The 22,367-nt window shown below is 38.0% G+C and overlaps 1 protein-coding gene across 1 annotated transcript in view; it reads right to left on the reverse strand.

The window, feature by feature from the left end:
• The window catches only part of DOK6 (docking protein 6), a 386,183-nt gene that overhangs the window by 157,146 nt on the left and 206,670 nt on the right, over window positions 1-22,367 (reverse strand). Inside the window, exon 4 of the mRNA XM_059139419.1 lies at window positions 16,230-16,349. Coding sequence (XP_058995402.1) covers window positions 16,230-16,349 — 120 coding nt within the window. The remainder of the gene's footprint in view (window positions 1-16,229; window positions 16,350-22,367) is intronic.

Here is a 22,367-nt window from a genome sequence, read left to right on the forward strand (position 1 = left end):
GCTTGTGCTCTCTGTCTCTTAAAAAATAAAACCTTAAAAATATTTATTATATGCACCCAAAACCATAAGATACCTAGGAATAAACCTAACCAAAGAGGCAAAGAGTCTGTACTCAGAAAACTATAAAGTACTCACAAAAGTATACCTTTAAGTGGCTAAAAACAAAAGCAAGGTGAAATATTTGCAAAATTAATTGTCATGTCCAGCAAAGACGCTTACTATTATGGACTCTGCAGCTGTGTTTGTAAGGCTACTTCTACTCTATGGTTAGATGAGGAGGTCCAAAGGAATAGACCATGCAGAAGACTCGGGGCCAGAGATAAGGTGGCAACCACAAGAACAGTTTCAAGGCGACCACAAAACAGAGTTTGGTCAAATTGAGCTGTACAAAGTCTGGCAAGACAGGGTGGCTACCCTCAGAAGAAATGTCTTGGAAAAGACAGAGTGAGACCCCGGTGATGTGTAGAGATTGAATGGGTCATCAGCCCCGAGAAGGACCAAACCTTCCTTTCTCAGCCAATGAGGTTTTAAATAGATCTGGTTTGGGGTAGGAACAATCCAAATATAGCTATTGGCTGGAGCCTGACAGGTGGAGACAAGTGGAACACGGAGGGGTTGCAGGGAGGATCAGAGATGTGGTTTCTAACATGAAACAAAACATTATCGAGTGAGTAGAAATCAATAAGCAGAACACATTGGATGGTGAGCTCTTCAGCCTGTTTCTTAATAACTTCCATCTTCTACCAGTGCAGATGGAAAACTGGTTTTAAAGAAAAAGTCATACTAGAGACAAATGCATTTGATCCCTTATAATTAATTAGAGTCTTTTTAAAAATACAGGCTTTTGGAATTCATGTATGAAATAATTTTGTGTATCTAGCACATAGTGAACATTCAGTGCATCGTGACTACGTGAACACAAAATGCATCTTTTGTATCTTAGTTACTTAGGATAAATTTGAGAAATGTGGACTGGATGCTTATTCATTCCTTTTTTTCAAAGAAGGCTTCTGGTCAGTTTTAATCGCCAGCTGATTGCGGAATACTCATGCTCCCTCTACGCATTCTATTTCTCCAGCTGGTTCAGAAGTTATGGACTTGAAGGCTGGTTTAAAAAAAAAAAAAGGAACAAGGAACTAAGGATTATGTCTAAATATTTGGAAACCCAGAGATCCATAAATATTAAAACCCATCAGGTGTTCCATGGGGAGAGGTTATAAATTAAATAGTAGTTTAACTTCAGGGAAGTTAACTTCAGGTAAGCAGGTGTGAGCTCCTACACTTTTTCTTTCTCTCCCTTTTAAAATCCACTGTATTACTGAATACTACATCAAAACCTAATGATGTACTGTACAGTGGTTAACTGAATGTAATAATATAAATAAATAAATAAATTTTAAAAATCCAAGTGTAGCTCAAAAAGAGAAGGCCCATTAAAATAGGTCGCATGGGCGACCTCCCTCATGTTCTGAATTTCGATTCCGGACTCTTTCAGAAAGTACAAGCCTAAACCATTGTTGAAGTTCATTAATGAAAATCTGTAGGTATTATTAAATTAAATAACTTAAATAAAATTAATAATTACATATAATATACATATAAAATAATTACATATATCAAGTTTGGTTTTGTAATGATTAGTAATAGCTATCAATAGTTGGCTAGTTTATTTATAATTTGCATTTCACTTAGTGGTTTCTATCAACCAGTAATTCCATAAAGTAAAACTCACTGTATATACAACTTACTGTTCAAAAGAACTTCATTTATTTATTGATTTACAAAATAACTTTAAACATTTAAGTGAGATTTTTCTTACGGCAAGAGAATTCAACTCCCCTTTCCCCTAAGTGTCATGTAATCAGGAAAGTTACTATTTATGGAAAACATGTTTAAATTGAAATTTATTACCGCAGCTGGTTCATTAAAAGCTCTAAACTTGGTTGTCTCGTCAAATGTGGAAATGTATCTCGTCTCGTTGGTGATCTTGATCTTTTTAGCTGTCTGTCATGAGTAGTTCGCTGTAGCCTGTATCTTGCATCCTGCCCTCCGATTTATCACCGTGGAAACAGAAACCACGGCCCCTCCAAACTCAAGCTGTCCCCTGAACTCTCTCACGCACTGCTGTGGTCTGCCAGCCTGGGCACGCTCCATCAGCAGGGGCAGGATGAGGGGTCCTTCTCCCAAGTGGCAGACACTCCAAACTCTTTGAGTCTCGCCTCTCTTCTCTCATCGTGCTTGTGAGGGCATGTGTCCCTCCTTGCTGCCCTTCTCCTATGAAAGACCTTCAAAGACTTCTTCAATGAATTGTCCAGCCTGATCTTTAGAATTTCATGATGCTTTTAACCCATCATCCCCTGCTCTGGGGCTGCCGTACATTTTTGAGAGAGCAAGAAAGTCCCATTCTCTGCTCTTTTTAAAAAGTTATTGCATATCAATTCAAAACATAAAATTTTAATTTTAACACTGAATTACTACATAGTTCACTAAATATTATTTAGTCCCAGGATCATAGCCATTGGTCTAAAATTAAGCAGTAATGAATAAATCCACAGGAATCTGGTATTTGCTGTGGAGTATGGAATTTATTACTGAGGATTTATCTCAGTTTGGATTCTAGGTTCACCCCATTTTTCAATACAACTGCCTTGTTCTTAAGTTATATGAAGTACTAAAGAATTAAACAGAATGAGTATTACTAAGAAAATTTATGAGGTGTTTCAAGATCATTCTGAACTTTATATTCTTATCTCTGAATTTCCCTAATATTAGGATATTGCAGGGGTCAGCCTTCAATTTCAGCAGCTTTAGAAATGGGGGCACATGAGGAAGCAGACATTTGCACATGTAGACATCCTGATATCTGTTTAATGCAGTTATACCAGCAGTGAAACAAAGCATGATTTATACTCATCAAAATGTGTGGAAGCCTTCAGGAATTCATTTCTACCATGGTACGGAAATTTGTCAAAATTTATATTATTATACTGTGGCAATAGTAAATTCAGTTGCCAGATGCCATCTGTTCATGGTCACTGTGAATTGGAATCCCTGCATTTCTTCAATGAATTGGCAGGACTTTAATAGTGGGTAAGTTCCTTACCCATATATATTCCAATTAAAATATCTATTTTATATATTCATTTATATAAATGTCCTTTGCCAGATTTTTTTTAAAACGGAGTTTACTGTTACTTGAATTGACTGTGAGAACTCTATATACTAGAAATTGCTCCTACCATGTTTATTAGAAAGACTTCATCTCAGATTTTTATTAATTTTGTTTAAAATATTTATGTAAGTCTAGAGAGTGGAAAATAGTTTTCTTTAATTTTTTTAGTAAGTTCTATGTTATTGAAAGAAACTTAATAGTCTACACTTTTCACAGCAGTCTTAACATTTTATTTTTTACCTTAACTGGTATACTGAACTATACTGAAACATAACAAAATGTTCATGTGTTGATTATAATGTTCTTTCAGTCTTGACAAAAGGACATTAAGATACACAACTTTTCTGCTCCCCAGAAAGTTCCCTTATGCCATTCTCCAGTTGCCCACACCCCAGAAGCAACCGCTGATCTGATTTCTAACATTGTCTCTTATTTTTGCCTGTTCTAGGTTCTTGTGAGCTAGGAACATCCAGCTTCACCACATCACTAATTTCCTTCCCGTTCGTGGCTTTCCATTTTTATTTTTTATTTCCTTTTTTGAATTCTTTGATAGTGCTTTCTGGACGAGCAAAGTTTTAAATTTTGATGAAGTACAAATTACTTTTTTTTAACAGTTTGCTTACAGTGCTTTATAAAAGAAATGTTGGTCTATTTCAAAGTCACACCCACCTTAAATTGATACTTGAGTAGTGTGACGTAGTGGTTGGGGTTCATTGTTTCCCCTATAGATATCCAGTCTCTTTAAAACTATTTATTAACACACTTTCCTTTTCTCATTGAAATTACCAATAAGCTTGTGAGAGAGGACTTTGGTGTTGTTGTCAAAGATTACTAATCCACATATGTATAGATCATTTTCTTTCTATTCGGTTCCATAGACTATTGACTGTTGTCTGTCTTGACTGCTATCAGTTATAATAAATTCTGAAATTAGAAAGGGTACCCATTCCAACTTGTTTCTGCCTTTTCAAGATAGTTTGGCTAGTCTTAGGCCTTTTCATTCCAAATGCATTTTGAAATTGTCTCATTAAGTCAAAAAAAAAGTCTGACTTCTAGGATTTTTATTGGGATGTGTCAAATCTACAGGTTAATTTAGGAGAGCTAACATCTTAGCAAAATTGCATACTGCAATCATAAGCATAGTTTATCATTCCATTTATTTAAGTATCTTTTAATTTCTCTCAGCAATATTTTAATTTTCAGTGTAGAGGTATGGTTATAAAACATTGCCAGTCTTATCCCTGAGTGTGTGATTGTTTTTGATGGTACTATAAGTGATACTTTTGTATTTCATTTTGTAATTGCTCATTCCTAATATAGATGTGTGTGTATGTGTGTGTGTGTAATATATATATAATATATATGTGTGTATATATATTGTGTATATATATATAATGCATGTGTGTATATATATATATCATATAGAATCTCTATAATGTTTACACATACACATCAATACAAACACATTTTTTGCATATGAAACTTTTATCCTGAAACATCACTGAGTTCACTTAGTTATGATTGTTTTCTCACAGATTTCATAGGAGTTTCTAAGTACTTTATTTTAGTTTCTGTCTTTACTAATTTTTATGATTTTATTTTCTAGTCATATTACACAAATCAGAATTAAGTAGAATAAGTAGAATTCTGAATAGAGTTGGTGAGAAAGAATATCTTTGTCCTATCCTCAATCCTATGAGGAAAGCATTCAATATATTAACAATCAAAAATTATATATTCTGAATGATTTTCACTGATGTCCTTCATCATTTTGAGAAAGCCCCCTCCTATTCCTAAACTTTTAAGAGTTGTTTTCATAAATGATTATTGTGTCTTATCAAATGCTTTTTATGGATCAACTATGATAATCATGATTTCTCCCTCTATCAATTAATATAGTGAAAATATAATGAAGATATTGATTGATTTCAGGAAATATTTGCCTTTCTGGCATATACCAATATTGATCACAGTATATTATCTTTCCATGTTATAGTTTGGGATTCCTTTTCTAATTTTTAAAATGATTTTGTGCTTACATGCATGAAAGATATTTGTCTGTAATTTTCTTTTCTTATATTGACGTTGCCCAGTTTTAAAATCTGGGTTATAGTGGCTTCATAAGATGAGTTGTAGAATAATTCCTCCTCCAAAAGAGTTTGCATACAATTGGTATTGTTTCTTCTTTAACTACTTGATAGAATTCAACTCTGCAATTATGTGGGAGTAGGGTTTGTCTATGGAAAGTTGTATAATAAGAATTATAATTTCTTTTTCTTTTTTTTTTTTTTAAGAGAGGAAGAGGGGAGCTGGGAGAGAGAGAGGGAGAGAATCTTAAGTAGGCTCCACACCTAATGTGGAGCCTGACACAGTGCTTGATCCCACAACCCTGAGATCATGAACTGAGTCGAAATTGAGAGTTGGATGCTTACTGACTGAGCCACCCAGGTGTCCCAATAATTTCAATTTCTTAAAATTAAGATACAGGGCTCTTTAGATTTTCTATTTTTTCTTGAATCATTTTGGGTAATTTGAATCTATAGTAAATGGTACAAATTAGATTATTCCTTTTTTTTTTTTTTTTAAGATTTTACTGGGGTACCTGGGTGGCTCAGTGGGTTAAAGTTTTTGCCTTTGGCTCAGGTCATGGTCTCAGGGTCCTGGGATCGAGCCCCACATAAGGCTCTCCACTCAGTGGGAAGCCTGTTTCTCCCTCCCTCTCTCTGCCTGCCTCTCTGCCTACTTGTGATCTCTGTCTGTCAAATGAATAAATGAAATCTTTAAAAAGAAAAAGAAAAAAGAAAAAGAACCTATAATTAAACTCCAAACTGTGAAGCAACTCACCATATTGAATGAGAACAGAAATTAGTAGAATTTAAAACAGAATTAAGAGAAGTCTAACAAATAGGTAAATCTCTCATGATGCTGATTAAGAAAAAAAAAAATCCACACATAACCCATATGCAGTAAAAAGGGGCTGTCATTACAATATGAACAGGTATTAAGATCATACAAGGATGTGGAATTTGGTCATTCTGAAATGACCAAATCCTAAAATCACTGGTAGATTTTACCAAGCTAATTATAATTGAGTTTATTATTCCAAGTTTTCAAATGTTTGTGCATGTTAGGTTCACTGAAGTTGTTAAAATATGGACATCTGGCCCCGAATCCTAGAGATGTTTTGTTTCTGAGTATGAGTGCAGGCCCAGGATTTACTTGCTTAGCACACGCCTGATGTGAATGTGATAGGGACGCTCACCTGTGTCCCAGATACATACTGACTTTCCTGCCAGGCACCGTGCTACTTGGTTCCCATGCCAGGCTTTACTTAATCCCCATAGCAATCCTATGAGATACAAACTATCATGATCATTCTCAAGAGTCGGAAGCTGAGATTTAGAGAATGTCTGTCACTTGATCATGACCCCAGAGCTGAGACGTGGAACAGAACTTGATGATACACTTTGTCTGGCAACTTTTGCTGATCAGGTCTATGCTGGACTTCTATGCTCTAGGCTACTTTATTTTACTGTGGCAGGAAAAAAAAATGGTTCATGAAAACTTGGCTATGTCATAAAGTAAAATTTAATTATTATGTATTGAATTCATTTAAGGTTTTCTGTTCTTTTTTGTATGTTTGTGTTTGTTTTCTGTCAAAGGAAGTCTTATTTAATCCACTCTGTGATCAAGTTCAATCTTGGATCTTCTTCCCCTTTTCATCTTAGGCTGAATTGGTATAATCACATGAGTCACCAGAGGAAATGGGAGTTCTCTTATCTGGTTTGTATGTATCTACTTTCCTGTGAAGTTATATATCTTCTTTCCTGGATGTATCAACTTCTGCTCCCAGATAATGTCTGGAGTCCAAGGTGGGCATATAGATACTCAGGCATGCCTTCAAGGCCACATTGTTATTTTGAGACAGTTGATTCTCTCTTTGTCTTCTTACACCTCTCTGGCACTCCTGACATCTCCCCACTATTTTTCCCATGCTTATCATCCAACCCAATATGGAGAATCAAATTCTAGTATTTGCTTTTGAAGAAATGACCAGTTTATATGAGGAGATTTAAATATGTCATCTCTCTGTGAACCCAAACTCCCATGGAAAGGGGAAGGGCAAGGCATTTACTTCTGACTCTCCAGAAAACTTACTTGCAAAGTCTCTCTTTTCTTTTGGTCTGGGGCTGGGAGATACCCATAATTCTGGATTCAACATTCTCCCCTCAAAAGCTTTTACTTTCACATGACTCCAGATGCTTTTGAAATCTGCCTCTTTGTTCTGTGTTTGTACAGGGACTTCTTCCAGGGCAAAGGAAATAGAGCGGGTCCTTTCGGTGTTTCAAGATAGTTCTTCCAGGATGCATCTCACTTTGCAATGACATGGTTATAGTCTGAGAAATGGATCGTTTTGAATTGGCAATGTGGTAGGTACATAAAGCATTTTTAACTTCCCTGAAGCACTTATTGTAAAAAAAGGCAGAAATATATATGGTATTGACCTTTATTCCATTATAGTGCACGTTGAAGACCACCATATGGGGAAAGTGATAGTTTTAACCAGGTTTGTTAATTATATGCAGTGTCAATATCCATCAGACAGTGAAATTAAAGCAATGTAACACAAAGCTAGGCAAAGAATGTAGCCTATTTAAGACTTTGTGTTGCATTCATGAATGTTATCTGATTCTTGATGGGGGGAGCTATTCTCATCAACTTCACATTTCAATTTTCCCTATAGATGATCACCTCTTTGGCTATACTGGCATTTTCAGAGGTGCTTCATGGAAGGTAAGTTCCAAAGGGTATGAATAAGTGTTATGTGTAGAAAGAGACAACATGGAAAACTGAGTTTGGAAATATTTCATAATACAGACTTGAACAAGGTCTTTACTATAAGACACCTCAATAACCTTACTCTATTAATGTACGTTGTGACCATTATACAGAGTTAGTATTAGTTTCCTAGAGCTGCTATAATAAAGTATCACTAAGTGGTGGCTTTAAACAACACAAATTTAATATCTCACTTTTTTAGATGTTAAAAATTGGAACTCGAGGTCTTGGTAGGGCCATGACTTCTCAGAAAGCTCTAGGGGGAAAATCCGTCTTGCTTCGTCTAGCTCCTGGTGTTTTCTGGCAATCTTCAGACTTTCTTGGATTGTAGATGCATCACTAGAGTCACATGCCATCTTCCTGCTCTGTGTCTTCAAATCATCTTTCCTCTGTGTCCAAATTTCCCCTTTTTATAAGGATATATTATAGGTCATATTGAATTAGCATTCATTCTAATGACCTCATTTAAACCTGGTTATCTTTATAAAGACCTTATTCCCAATAAGGTCACATTCTGAAGCTGTGAGGGCTAGAACTCTAATATATCTTGTTTTGGGGAGGGGGCAATTCAACCAATAACAGTGTTCTAAGGTATTAAATTCAATCTACTGATAACCTCATTCAGAGAGCATTTAGCAGTAGTAATAGTAGTAGAATATCATGGAACTCATTTTTGGAAATACTAGAGTATGTGGATGGCATTTCAGATACAAAACTCACTTCCTACTCAAGCTCAAACACAGGTGTATGTAAGTTCTTTTCCCATGCAAAAGTTAGTTTTGCTCAGGGTTATTCTATGGACAAAAAAATAAACTGGGAAAACTTTTCATTACTGATTATAAAGAATGTATATAAGAGTGAATATGATTTACCTCAGGTCATTTTTGAAAAGTTGGGGAAATATCCTTAAAATAGGAAGATGTTTATTGTTACTGCTGCCATTTTTTTTGTCATTAACTTGTCATTTTCCATTTGAGTACAGTTCTGCAAGTATTAGCTTTAACTACTGATGGGTTTTAAGAATTCAGACTTGCCTTACTGAAAAAGCTTGTTTGGGGGAGTAAAAAATAATTTAAATAAAGAAGGTAGGCTGTTCTAATTTGAATTGATCATCTGTGTGCACAGCATTTTCCTTTTATTTTTATTTTAGCATGCTCTTATTACACCTCAGATAGTAGACTGGGTCATTTTTTTCTCAATTGTTCATTTCCTCTCCATATTAGTCATGGCCTCCCATGTAGCGTGTCCTGCCAGCCTCCTGACTTCGGGTTTGGTCATAGGATTTGCTTTGGCCAATGGAATATCAGTGGACATGACACACACAGGGGCTTAATTTGTGCTGCAAGTTTGGGCTTGCTTGCTTTTCCTCTTGTTTTTTGTTTTGAGGACATGCCTTGGGGAGCCATTAGTGTAAGGAGGGTAAGATACAAAATGGAAAAGACATGGATACCTATATAGTTTGGGGCCAGTCTCATCAGTACCCAGCCTAAGTCAGGAGAACCCTGGCCAACCCTTCTGTGTATGAATGATAAAGTTCTGTGTTATTGAGATTTGTGTGATAAGTAACACAGTATTATTTTAAAACACAATGATCTTGGCTCTTCCCACAGTTTGGCAATTGTGACCATTGCTGCTATGAAGAGCCAAGATGCCCTTCAACAGACAGATGGATAAAGAAGATATGGTCCATATATACAATGGAATATTATGCCTCCATCAGAAAGGATGAATACCCAACTTTTATATCAACCTGGATGGGACTGGAGGAGATTATGCTGAGTGAAATAAGTCAAGCAGAGAGAGTCAATTATCATGTGGTTTCACTTACTTGTGGAGCATAAGGAATAGCATGGAGGACAACAGGAGACAAAAAGGAAAACTGAATTGGGGGAAATCAGAGGTGGAGATGAACCATGAGAGACTGTGGACTCTGAGAAACAACCTGAGGGTTTTGAAGGGGAGAGAGGTGGGGGGTTAGGTGAGCCTGGTGGTGGGTATTAAGGAGGGCACATACTGCATGGATCCCTGGGTGTGGTGCATAAACAATGAATCTTGGAACACTAAAAAAATAAAATAAAATAAAAAAAAACCCACAATGATCTATGCACCTTGTTTACTGGTTTGTTTTCCTCACTACTTCTTGAGCTTCTTGAAAGTAATGACCATATGTTATATAATTTGACATTTCCTCAGCCTAATTCTTGCATATCATAGCCTCAAAAATGTTTGATGGGTGAATACTGAATGAGTGAATGACACACAAGACAATCTGAGTGGAATGTAAGAAGCATGGTTATTATGGAAACCCAGGTAAATAATTTAGAAAAAAACACTAGAATATTGCTTTGGTTCTGGAGGAAGGTTATATACATTCTTAGGCTAGAAGTAAAAACTTGTACCAATTCTAGTCCATTCATAAGCAGGGACACTAATTTCTAGATAAAACCAAACCTTCAGATCGGACCTTATAGTAACCAGAGGGCAAAGTCCGAGGTTACTTTTCTATTTTGATGCCAATGACAATCTCTTTCATCAAGAGCAATCTGGACACATTCTGTGAGTCCACTTCCAACAACTGTAGGAACTTCCTACAAGTGCATTCCTTCTTGGTAATGATGCTTACTTCCGCTATTAATGATTAATGAGTAAACCTTGTTTTCTAAAATTGCTGTTATGGATAATGAATCCTTTATAAACGACCATTAGTGAGCACCATACATTCTAAGGTCAGTGTAGTTCAGTATCTTAAATATTATGGAAAGATGTAAAGATTCTAGAAGTTGTAAGAATTTAAAGTTCAAATGTGGACTTAATATGCACTTTCTTGTGGCAGTGTTATCTGAGGTCCAAGAGTAAGTTTGTATGTGTCTTTATTTTTCCTTATATCATGTGGGATTCTGAGTCGATCTGAAAGCAGCTGACAGCACTAGATAAAGATGAGTATAGTGAAGAATTTAATCGATAACCACTTTTATCTCAGCAACACACATTACACCTTTAAAAATTATTTGCACAAATGTTTATTCTTAGCTGGTCTCTATAAATAAGACTGAGCTCTGTGAAGAGTCAGAAAAATATTAGAGGAGAAGGAGCAATTCTGAATGTCAAAAAAAAAAAAAAAAAAGTGCTGTGGTCAAGCGTCAGCAGTGAGTCTTTCCTGGAAGATATGATACCACAAGATCACCCCAAGCCACAGCGATGTCATTTCTCATATCAATTCTGCAGGCATATGGAACTCGTCTCTTGGGAGAAATTTCAAATTAAATCCAAGCACACCATTGATAAAATAGTAAAATGATGTTTCTGATGAAGAATACATTATAAAATTTAATACTAAAATAGCTTAGGAAAAAAACCCTGAATCTGTAATGAAAAGTCTTTCAGATCTGTACATATTAGTGACTTCAAACATATACTAGGAAGCGAAGAATTTTATTTATTTTAGGAAATGTTATACCTGAAAAGTGTGGGGTAGTGATTAAAGACATGAAAGGCCAGTTTTAAAAAAGAACATTATTTTTGAAAGAGTAATTAGCTAGCTAAAAAAATAAGTACTTTCCCTACACATAGTAAAATGATCAGGTGTACTGTTTTAGGAACAGGTGTGTCTCTAAAGCAATCATGGGGCCCACAGGTGTGGACTGAAGTTGGTCAAAGACCATTGCTAGTCTATATCATGAAAACCACTGTTATTTATTTCAAGGGGACCCTAAAATGGAATTATCATATCTATAAAAGAACTGTGTTGATTAACAAGTGAGAAAATCAGGGTATGCCAGTAACCAAGTTTGGTTAGTCTGTGTGTGTTTCTCTCCCAGGAAGCGTGTATATGCGTGTGCATGTGTGTATTGGAATTTTTGAGCTAGTAATAGTAGAATGTGTAGTCTTGATATTCTGTCAAGATATATCTTCTCATGTTCTCCTACAGTATGAATGACTGTTTTAAAGTTTTATGTAGCCTTCAATGGGACAAGAACAGAATAACAAAGATGTTATTACCTGAATTCAAGGCACTTTAAAGAAAGTGTACGCATATTTGAAGAGTGTGGAGCAATGGGTCTGTCTATGGCCTTGGGACTCAGAAAGAAATTCACCAAGTGGAAGGTGATTTCTAAGGAAAGGAGACCCTTTCATTGAAAAAGTTTCCTTTTAATGTTGAACGCTAGTCTCAGTGATCATATGTGTGTGAGGTGTGTGTGTGTGTGTGTGTGTGTGTGTGTGTCTGTGTTGAAGTAAGATTGCTGATCTCCTAACAGGGTATTAGGGGTTCATTTAAAAGAACCAAAGGTTACCTCCTCTAATTAAATAATTGCTCATGAATTTCTAAAATGTATTTTGATTTTTTTTATTTTTTTTTAAGATTTTTATTTATTTATTTATTTGACAGAGAGAAATCACAAGTAGATGGAGAGGAAGGCAGAGAGAGAGAGAGAGAAGCAGGCTCCCTGCTGAGCAGAGAGCCCGATGCGGGACTCGATCCCAGGACCCTGAGATCATAACCTGAGCCGAAGGCAGCGGCTTAACCCACTGAGCCACCCAGGTGCCCTAAAATGTATTTTTAAAAGAACATATATCTCTTTGTATGAAGTTGGGACTGTTAAGCAAAATAAAGCTAAGAAACCATTTATGGCATTGACTGTTAAGATCATTTTAGATCTTCTCTAGTATACACAGGAATTATTTTGGATTTCTTCATTTATTTTGTGCTTAAAAATACTTGTGTCTTTTTTTTAATAGTTTTTTTTTTTTAAAGATTTTTATTTATTTATTTGACAGACAGAGATTACAAGTAGGCAGAGAGGCAGGCAGAGAGAGAGGAAGGGAAGCAGGCTCCCCACTGAGCAGAAAGCCCGATGCGGGGCTCCATCCCAGGACCCTAGGATCATGACCTGAGCCGAAGGCAGAGGCTTTAGCCCACTGAGCCACCCAGGTGCCCCTTGTGTCTTTTTTTTAAATCGAATTATGCATGAGAGTTAGTCTTTATTTTCCATCACCTTACTAAACCATCATGAGTTAATTTTCACACGTTAGGAAACTAAAATCAGGAGAGATTTAGTGACTTTTCTGAGCTACGTAAGGGGTGTATCACGCATTCAGACTGTGGCCTGGAAAGTTCACTTGGCAGCCCATATGTGCCTGTACTATATGTTTCAGGAAATTATTCTGACATTATTATGAAACTAAAAATAAACTCTTAATAAACCAAAGAAGTACATTATCCATTAGTCCTGATGGAAACCATATACAGTCTCAAATCTTTTTTTTTTTTTTTTTAAGATTTTACATATTTATTTGAGAGAGAGAGAGAGTGAGAGTGAGAGAGAGAGCAAGCATGAGTGTGGCAGGCGGAGGGAAAAGCAAACTCTCCGCTGAGCAGGAAGCCCAGCAGGGGGCTCGATGGGATCATGACCTGAACCCAAGGCAGATGCTTAACTGACTGAGCCACCCAGGCGCCCCATACAACCCCAAATCTTTAAAAGCATACAATGCACACTAAATGAGTCACACAATAATGCTCCCATCCACAGGCCTAATTTATTCCTTTTCTTCGTATTTCCTTTATGAGATGCTTTATGAATGTTTATCAGGAAGAGTTTCTTCCCTCCTTTTCTGAAACGGTGGGTGAGCACATGCTCTAAGCATCACGGCCGTGGATGTTCTGTATGTAGGCCCAGCTCTCAGGAAATGGTGCAGAGAGAGGAAATACATCCAGGAGAGTGTGGGAGAGAACTGGAAGATGAAATGGAAGCTGGAAGAGTTGCAGAAATGCCTCCATGACTTTCTGGAAGCTGCCGTCGGCAAAGGTGGTGTGCCCACATGTGTTCGTGGCCAATTAACAGGGAAAACTTGTTTTTTGCAGGTTAGGAACAACCCCCAAAATAGTGCTTTTTAACGGGCTACAGAGGCAGTGAAGGCTGTTAGCACATTCTTAGTCATAACAAATAATAATCCCCAAGGGCTATCCTGGTACATTTTTACCTGTGGTGTCTAATTTATAAGTCACAGATAATTCCATAATTTCTTTTTAATAGTGGCAAGCTTCACCAGTGTCTCTCAACCTTTTCAAAAACACTGGCCATCAAAAATTAGCAGCACTAACGTATCATGCTTAGCGAAATAAGTCAAGCAGAGAAAGACAACTATCATATGATCTCCCTGATATGAAGAAGTGGTGATGCAACATGGGGGCTTAAGTGGGTAGGAGAAGAATCAATGAAACAAGATGGGATTGGGAGGGAGACAAACCATAAGTGACTCTTAATCTCACAAAACAAACTGAGGGTTGCTGGGGGCAGGGGGTTTGGGAGAAGGGGGTGGGATTATGGACATTGGGGAGGGTATGTGCTTTGGTGAGTGCTGTGAAGTGTGTAAACCTGGTGATTCACAGACCTGTACCCCTGGGGATAAAAATATATGTTTATAAAAAATAAAAAATTAAAAAAAATTAGCAACACTAAAAAGTTTCTATTAACACACTCTTAGGTCTTCTAGTGATAATTATAATTATGTTAAAAAATGAAGAAAAAGGAGCTCATCACATTACTCTGATTTCATGATTTAGAGGCGCTAGTCAAGAACACCCACAATTTCAGAAATGCCTCTTAGAGAAGAGTATCGTAAGTAAACTGTGTTATCACATAAGCCTTAATTTTATTACACCTTCTGATGTTTCATCCTTGCATACTTGTATTATGGTATGGACTGAATTGTGCCTCCCTGAAATTCATGTTGAAGCTTTAACTTCTGAGGTGATCTGGAGATGGAAGGGGAGGAATTAAGTTTAGATTTGAGGTGGGCCCCCCAAAGTGGGATTAGTGCCCATATAAGAAAAGACACAAGGAAGATTTTTCTCCCCACCTCTCTCTCAGCCATGTGGGGACGCAGTGAGAAGATGGTTGGTCTTCAAGTCAAAAAGAGGATCCTCACTGGAAAACTGACACTAAATCTTGGATTTCTAGCCTCCAGAGTTGTAGGAAATTAATTCTTGTTGTTGAGGTCACCCAATCTACGGTAATTTGCTCTGGAAGCCTGAGCTAAGACATGGTATTAGCCAAATTCCCTAAAATTTTTTGAAAAGTAACATGATAAACCAGCTTGTTAATTTAGACTCTAAATCTACAACAACTCTCAAAGAAGATGTAGAAATGTTATACATTCAAAAACTCATTATCTGTTGAGTTAACTTATCAGTTATTTATTTATCTAAATATTTTAAAATTTTATTTCATTTCTTTTCAATGTTCCAAAATTTATTGTTTATGCACCACACCCAATGCTCCATGTAATACGTGCCCTCCTTAATACCCACCACCAGGCTCACCCAACCTCCCACCCCCACCCCTCCAAAACCCTCAGTTTGTTTCTCATAGTCTACAGTCTCTCATGGTTCATCTCCCCCTCTAATTTCCACAGAAATCAGTTGCTTTCTTATACATTAACAATGAAAATATAAAAAGGGAAATTCGAGAATTGATTCCATTTACTATAGCACCAAGAATCATAAGATAGCTGGGAATAAATCTAACCAAAGAGGTAAAGGACCTGTACTCGAGGAACTACAGAACACTCATGAAAGAAATTGAAGAAGACACAAAAAGATGGCCATTCCATGCTCATGGATCGGAAGAATAAACATTGTTAAAATATCTATACTGTCCAAAGTAATCTATACTTTCAATGCCATCCTGATCAAAATTCCACCGGGATTTTTCAAAGAGCTGGAACAAACAATCCTAAAGTTTGTATGGAGCCAGAAGAGACCCTGAATTGCTAAGGAAATGTTGAAAAATAAAAACAAAACTGGTGGCATCATGTTGCCTGATTTCAAGCTTTTCTAATAAGCTGTGATCACCAAGACAGCATGGTACTGGCACAAAAACAGACACACAGACCAGTGGAGCAGCGTAGAGATCCCAGATGTGGACCCGCAACTCTATGGTCAAATAATCTTCAACAAATCAGGAAAAAATATCCAGTGGAAATCAGTCATTTATTTAGATATATCCCAATGTCACAGAGCAAGAAGTCAGGACACCTAGGTCGTACCTTGGGATTTTCTCCTGGTTGCTATCCAACCTTGGGAAAGCCTCTTCAAAGCTCAGATGGATTAGTTAATTTCTTCTAAAAATGATTGTTTTGAAATGTTCGCAAGGCCCCCTCCAGTCTCAAAGTTCTACTATTAGTGCACTTTAAATAATGGAAGGCAACTCACACTCACCATTTTGTTCTCGCTGTACACCTGCCGCCAGAAGATCGGGCTCACCAAGGCTGATGTCATTGAGGCGGGTCCCCAGACACTCCATGCAGAGATGTTTGCACCACTCCTCGGCCTCCAACTCTGCAAATGAGCACACACCACCAAAGTCAGGCAGTGCTGTGAGGAACGGCACAGGAAGAGAACTTCCTGAACCATTTTCCTAGGTAGGTGGTAAGAGTTAAAAATATACCTGAAGAAAACAAAACCACCCCATAGTTTGGCTCTTAGGGACATTGCTGCTATGAACACTGGGGTGCAGGCGCCCCTTTGGATCATTACATTTGTATTTTTGGGGTAAATACCTAATAATGGAGATAGCTGAGATGTCCGTCGACAGGTGGCCCATATGGACAACAGAATACTACTCAGCCATCAGAAAGGGTGAATATTTAGCGTTTACATCGATGTGGATGGAACTACAGGGTATAATGATGAGTGAAATAAGTCAATCAGAGACAGGAAATTATCATATGGTTTCACTCACATGTGGAATACAAGGAACAGAGCAGAGGCTCATAGGGGAAGGGAGGGGAAACTGATGGGAAGTCATCAGAGAGGGAGAAAAACCACGAAAGGGTTGCTGGAGGGGAGGTGCATGGGGGCTGGGGTAACTGGGTGATGGGCATTAAGGAGGCACGTGATGTAATGAGCACTGGGTGTTATACACAACTGATAAATTACTGAACACTATATCTGAATCAAGTAATGTAGTATTAGTTGGCGACTTGAATTCAAATAAAATTTTTAAAAAAGAACACAAAAAAGCCTGTATTCGAGAAGTGAAAAAAAATCCCCACAATTATTTCCCAAGGGTTGACATTATAACATTTTTAAAAGTGATCTTAAGATATTCCAATGCATTTTATATTATTTACAAATAATAGTCTGAGAATATTGTTTACTATCTACTATATTTTAGACTGATTTAATTTTTGGAGGGCAAGTACTCAGAAAAATTAATTAAATATAAAATAAAAATATGTAAATGAATCCTCGAGAAATGTCAGACTAAGATAAACGAGCAAATGCTTTCCTGAATGTGACTTTGATCTGTGTGCATCGAAGCTCTGCTCCTTCATTCTGAACTGCAATGAGTCAAAGATCAGCATGAGAATGTGGTAACCTCTCTTCTGTAAACATCAAAAATGGCCCTCTTTAAAAAAAAAAATTGGAGTAGGATATTCAAAGTAATTTTCCCTTTTAGAAAAACTCCAGTTACCTAAGATACTGGTTATCTTCCAACTTCTTTATTTTCGCAAGTTTATTCTTTGCTCGAAACATTAGAACATCTTACACCTACACACAATCTTGTAGTATCTCACACTTCCACAAACATAAGCGAATTTGATTCTTATATAAGCCTCATGTGGGTGAGGTGGGTAAGCAGTGTCACACGTGGGTCCCTACCACTGGTCAGCACCGAGACGGGAACTGCAGCCCAGATCCTGTAGATATTATATTATGAAGGATCTGAAAAAAGGTATGAGGTTGACAATTTGGGGCCAAGCCCCAAAACTGCTGCCCAGAATCTGGATGAGAACTTTCCATTGACACCTGCCCAGAGAAATTTCTGACTTTTCCACGTAGCATAAATCTGTACTAGGAGAGTCTAATATAGATTTCCTTCAAATCTCTTGTTACTCTCCGCAGATGACATTTCAACCTTTGCCTTGGCATTTTAAACTGCCCATAAAAAGTCATCTGTGACAGGTTTTCTTGACTCCAGGGGTTTGAATACCGACTGCTCTGCTCCATGGTCGACACCATCAAACCTGGGTAATGTTTTCTTCCTGGGCTCAGTCACACTATCTTAGCATCAAAACTAGGTTTGATCAATGAGATGTCAAGACAAATTTGTCATTTATTTCTAGTTTTATCAAGACCATAGAATACTGTTAGAAAAAAAAAGAAAGAGAGCACTTAGTCCTCTACAGGGTACTAGTCTAATGAAAACAGTAATTCCCATGTTCGAGGCATGAAAGGTGTTTCTTTACCTAATGTGCGATTCCCCTATTTCATGACCAGCCTCTCAGTGGTTCTAGACACACCATCCACCTGGGGCTAGGAGGAAGTAGGTTCTCATTGAGCCTGGCCTCCTGCTTAGGTGGAATCAGAGCCTAGGTCTGGCTGTTTCGGCCTTTCCTTGGAAATCTGGAAAAGAATCCTTTCCGATCACAAGGCCACTAATACACAGACACGGCACTGGCTGGGGCTTACAGCTTTCAGAAAATCTCCTCTAGTGAGGGAATGCCAGCCCTCCCGAGAAAATTTTACAGGAGCAGTGGCAGCAATGTATTGAAAATTATTTTCACCAGATAGAAGAGTTTTGATTTATAAGATTTATAAAAGTTTGAAAAGCTTTTCCAACAACAAATCAAAATCTCAAGCCAATTTCCATGCCGTGTCTCTAGACATCCTTGACGTTTCTGTGAAGGGAGATAATATGACGGCATTTTTCCTTTTTCACATTTTTTATGTCTTGCATATTTCTCAGGACCGCACAATTTTAAACCATCAGGAAAATCATATGCAATTAACATCTGCCTGTGTCACTCAACCTGATAGTATTTCTGATACTCCATAAATAGAACTCCATAAATAGAACCCAGGATGCTGCTTGGGGTCAGAATAAAAATACGAAATATGACAGACACCTTTGGGTCAGCGTTCCCTTGAAATACAAAGTCAGCTCATGCCCAGAAGTTGCAGAAACATGGCACTCATTTCTATTAATTCTCTTGTCCTGGGATTCAATAAGTCCAGTACAAGGATTCTCTGAGGCTAGAGCTCACACTCTCAGGGAGAAATCAATGGGGCATTTGCGTAAGAACTAGGGAGTCTCCCGTGGCAGAAATGAGGAGTGTCCCTGGGCTTTTTACGGGCAGGTAAAAATGTCTTTTGCATCAAATCCTAAGAATCGCAATACTTCAGTGTTTTAATAATGCAGTAGCATGTAGGAACAGAAGTAGCAAAAGTAATAAAAGTAGAGGATATACAGTCACACGAAAGAAAACTGTAAACAATTTCAGAAAGAGAGGAACAGAGAGAGCGAGAGATCCTGGCGACTGAGTACCAGCAGAAGTTCACTCCTCTTAGAAAAACTTAGCTATGAAACAGCTACAAAGGAGGCACTGTTCTGTGCGAGGAGGTTATATGAAAAACACACCGTTTCTGTTGTCTGCAGCGTTCGTCTCGTGGGGTGGGCAGGTGCGTTCAGGACACGGTGCCCGGCAGGGCTACGGGCTTGGCTCGTACGAACCGGGAGCGGTGGCAAAGGCCAGCAGCTTGGGAGGAATGTGGTCAGGGACGAGCCGGACAAGCAGAAAGAAGGGGAGCTGATGTGTACACGTCAGACTGTGAGTGTGCGAGTGTGTGTGTGTCAGTGAGTGTGTGGCAGGATACGTGTGAATGCGTGGGTTTGCTAGTGAGGAGGTATTCGTGTGAGTCTATAACAGTGTGAATACGTGTGTGTGCTTTAGTGTGTGCGGGTACTTGTGACAGTGTGTATGGACGTGTCCGTGTAGGAGTGAGGGTGTCTGCTTGTGAGAATGTGCGGGGCTATGTGTGGGTGTGGGGATGTGTTTGTGTGAGTGTGCTAGAGGAGCGACGCTGGACTGAGGAGGTGGCCAGGGGCCAAGGCGGAAAGGCGTCTCCTGGGGTCTTCTGAGCATCCCGGGCAGCCCGGAGACCGTGCAGCCGACTGACAAACGGTCAGCGCTGTCCCTGCTCTTCCAGTACAGGGGGCCCCCCAGATCCACGGGTTCCGTCACCCAAACATGGCTGGAACCAGCTGATCCTCCTCTGATACAGATCAGGGGGTCATAGTAGCCGGACACTATGTCACAACGCCTACGTCCCCACGTCCCCACGTCCCCACATCTTAGCGCGGGGCATTTTCTCACCGCCCCTCATCTCAAGAGGGGCGGGTACTGCACAAGGTATCTGGAGAGACACCACATTCATGAAACTTTCGTTAGAGTATGATTGTTTATTTTATTATTATTGTTGTTAATCTCTTACTGTGCCTAATTTGTAAATAAAACCTTCTCATGAGTATGGGTGCATAGGAAAAACACAGCCGAATAAGGTTTGGTTCTATCCCTGCTTTCAGGCATCCATGGGTGTCTTCGACTGTACTGTCCAGGGCAAGGGGCGGGGCTGTGGTACTACTGAGTTCAATGAGATCAACCCCAAGCCTTTATCTCACAAGCACTAGGCTTTGTAATCTGCATACTTGATTGAATAGATTTGTTCCAAATAACCTGAATTTGTTTAGGTATTACATAATAATTTGGTTTTAAAGATTTTATTTATTTATTTGATAGACAGAGATCACAAGTAGGCAGAGAGGCAGGCAGAGAGAGAGAGAGGAGGAAGCAGACTCTCACTGAGCAGAGAGCCCGATGCGGGGCTCGATCCCAGGACCCTGAGATCATGACCTGCCCCGAAAGCAGAGGCTTAACCCTCTGAGCCACCCAGGCACCCCCTGGTTTTTTTTTTTTTTTTTTAAACCTGTTTTTGATAGTCACCTTTCAAATGATTATACCTATGCTTTTTACTTGTTCTTTCTTAGGAAAACTATGTATTGAAGTCCTTTAATGTTTTATGGTATGTTAATTTATTTTGTCCTATCATTACTTAACTAGTGTTTATCTCTGAATTATCCTCCATCTTTTACCTCCTCTATTTTATTTTTGCAGAACAGAAGAGATTAAATACAAATGCAATCATCTAAACCCATTGCACTTTAAGATGTTTATTTTCCCACAGACTCGGTGCCTTTTGTCTTTCATTTTATCTTTCAAACTTGTACCTACATGTAGTGGCTAAATAATTAAATTTCTTTAGGGGCATCTGGATGGCTCAGTTGGTTGAGCTTCCTACTTTTGATTTCCATCAATGCTGTGATGGGGGGGTTGGGATTCAGCCCATATAGGGTTCCCCACTCAGTGGGGACTCCGCTTATCCCTCACCCTCCCGCTACATGCACTCTCTCTCTCTCTCTCAAATTTAAAAAAAAATAATTAAATTTCTTTAAAGAGAAATATAGGCACAAACGTGTTCTATGATGCTTTCTACGTTTTCTCTTCATGATGGAAGTGTTTTTTCTTTAAGATTTTTTTTTTTTTTTTATATAGCATGCAGGTATGCTCAAATTTTTAATTCTGGTAAGTACTTTTTCTCTAGAACTGACACCCAAATAATGTTTTCATTATGTATGAAATTAGTTAAATGAAGAAGTTTGGTAACTTCCAAAAGAAAAAAATTGGAAGATGTTTGGGGATAACCAGTCAAATGGAGAGAAGAGACTGAGCTAAATGAGTGAATTATGAGATGAACGGGTTTAGTGATTTTTGGGAAAAAGATCAAGGGAAAGTTCAAAACAGCAATACAGTGGAAGGAGGAGGGCCCCTCCCCGAGGAGCGTCCTTCCTTCACAGAATCCTGGGGCGAGAACCGCAGTATCCTTTTGTATGAGAAGAGGTCTCTACATGGCAGACCTTGAATTAATGCCTACTGAATAAATGATTCAAGTCAAGCTTTATTACTTTCACTAAATTTAGGCAGTAGGTTAATGATATGCAAGTTAAACGATCCAAAATAGGCTATATTTTGGAAATATTTTTCATCACATATACAGAAAACAGTGAAAAATTTTTTATCACATATACAGAAAATAGGCTATCTGCCAAAGTCATAGAGCACTAAGTAAAATAAAACCTAAAAAATAGCATTAGGTCAAGTTCATGTTAATTTACTACAAGATTCCCAACTGGTTTTGTATGGAAATAATGAAGTATTGCATTTAGTCCTCAATGGGTTTAGCTTTTCTTAATAATCTTAGGAAAATGTAAGTAAAATAATCCTCACGTCTTCACAAAAACCAGTAATCCTTAGGTATTATATCTAATTCTTATCTTCTGTGCAGACTTGCTATGATTTGGTAATAAGTGTTGTTTTTATATTTATTAAAGCCTTTTTAAATACATGCTTTGCTGGAAAGTGAGGAAAAATGTCTCCTCACCAGACTCACCAGACTCATGCTTAAAGAATATAAACACCCCTCACACTGCTATTGGAAATTTATAGAACTGTTAAC

Source organism: Mustela lutreola, chromosome 11, assembly GCF_030435805.1.
Source record: "Mustela lutreola isolate mMusLut2 chromosome 11, mMusLut2.pri, whole genome shotgun sequence".
Classification (NCBI taxonomy): Eukaryota; Metazoa; Chordata; class Mammalia; order Carnivora; family Mustelidae; genus Mustela; species Mustela lutreola.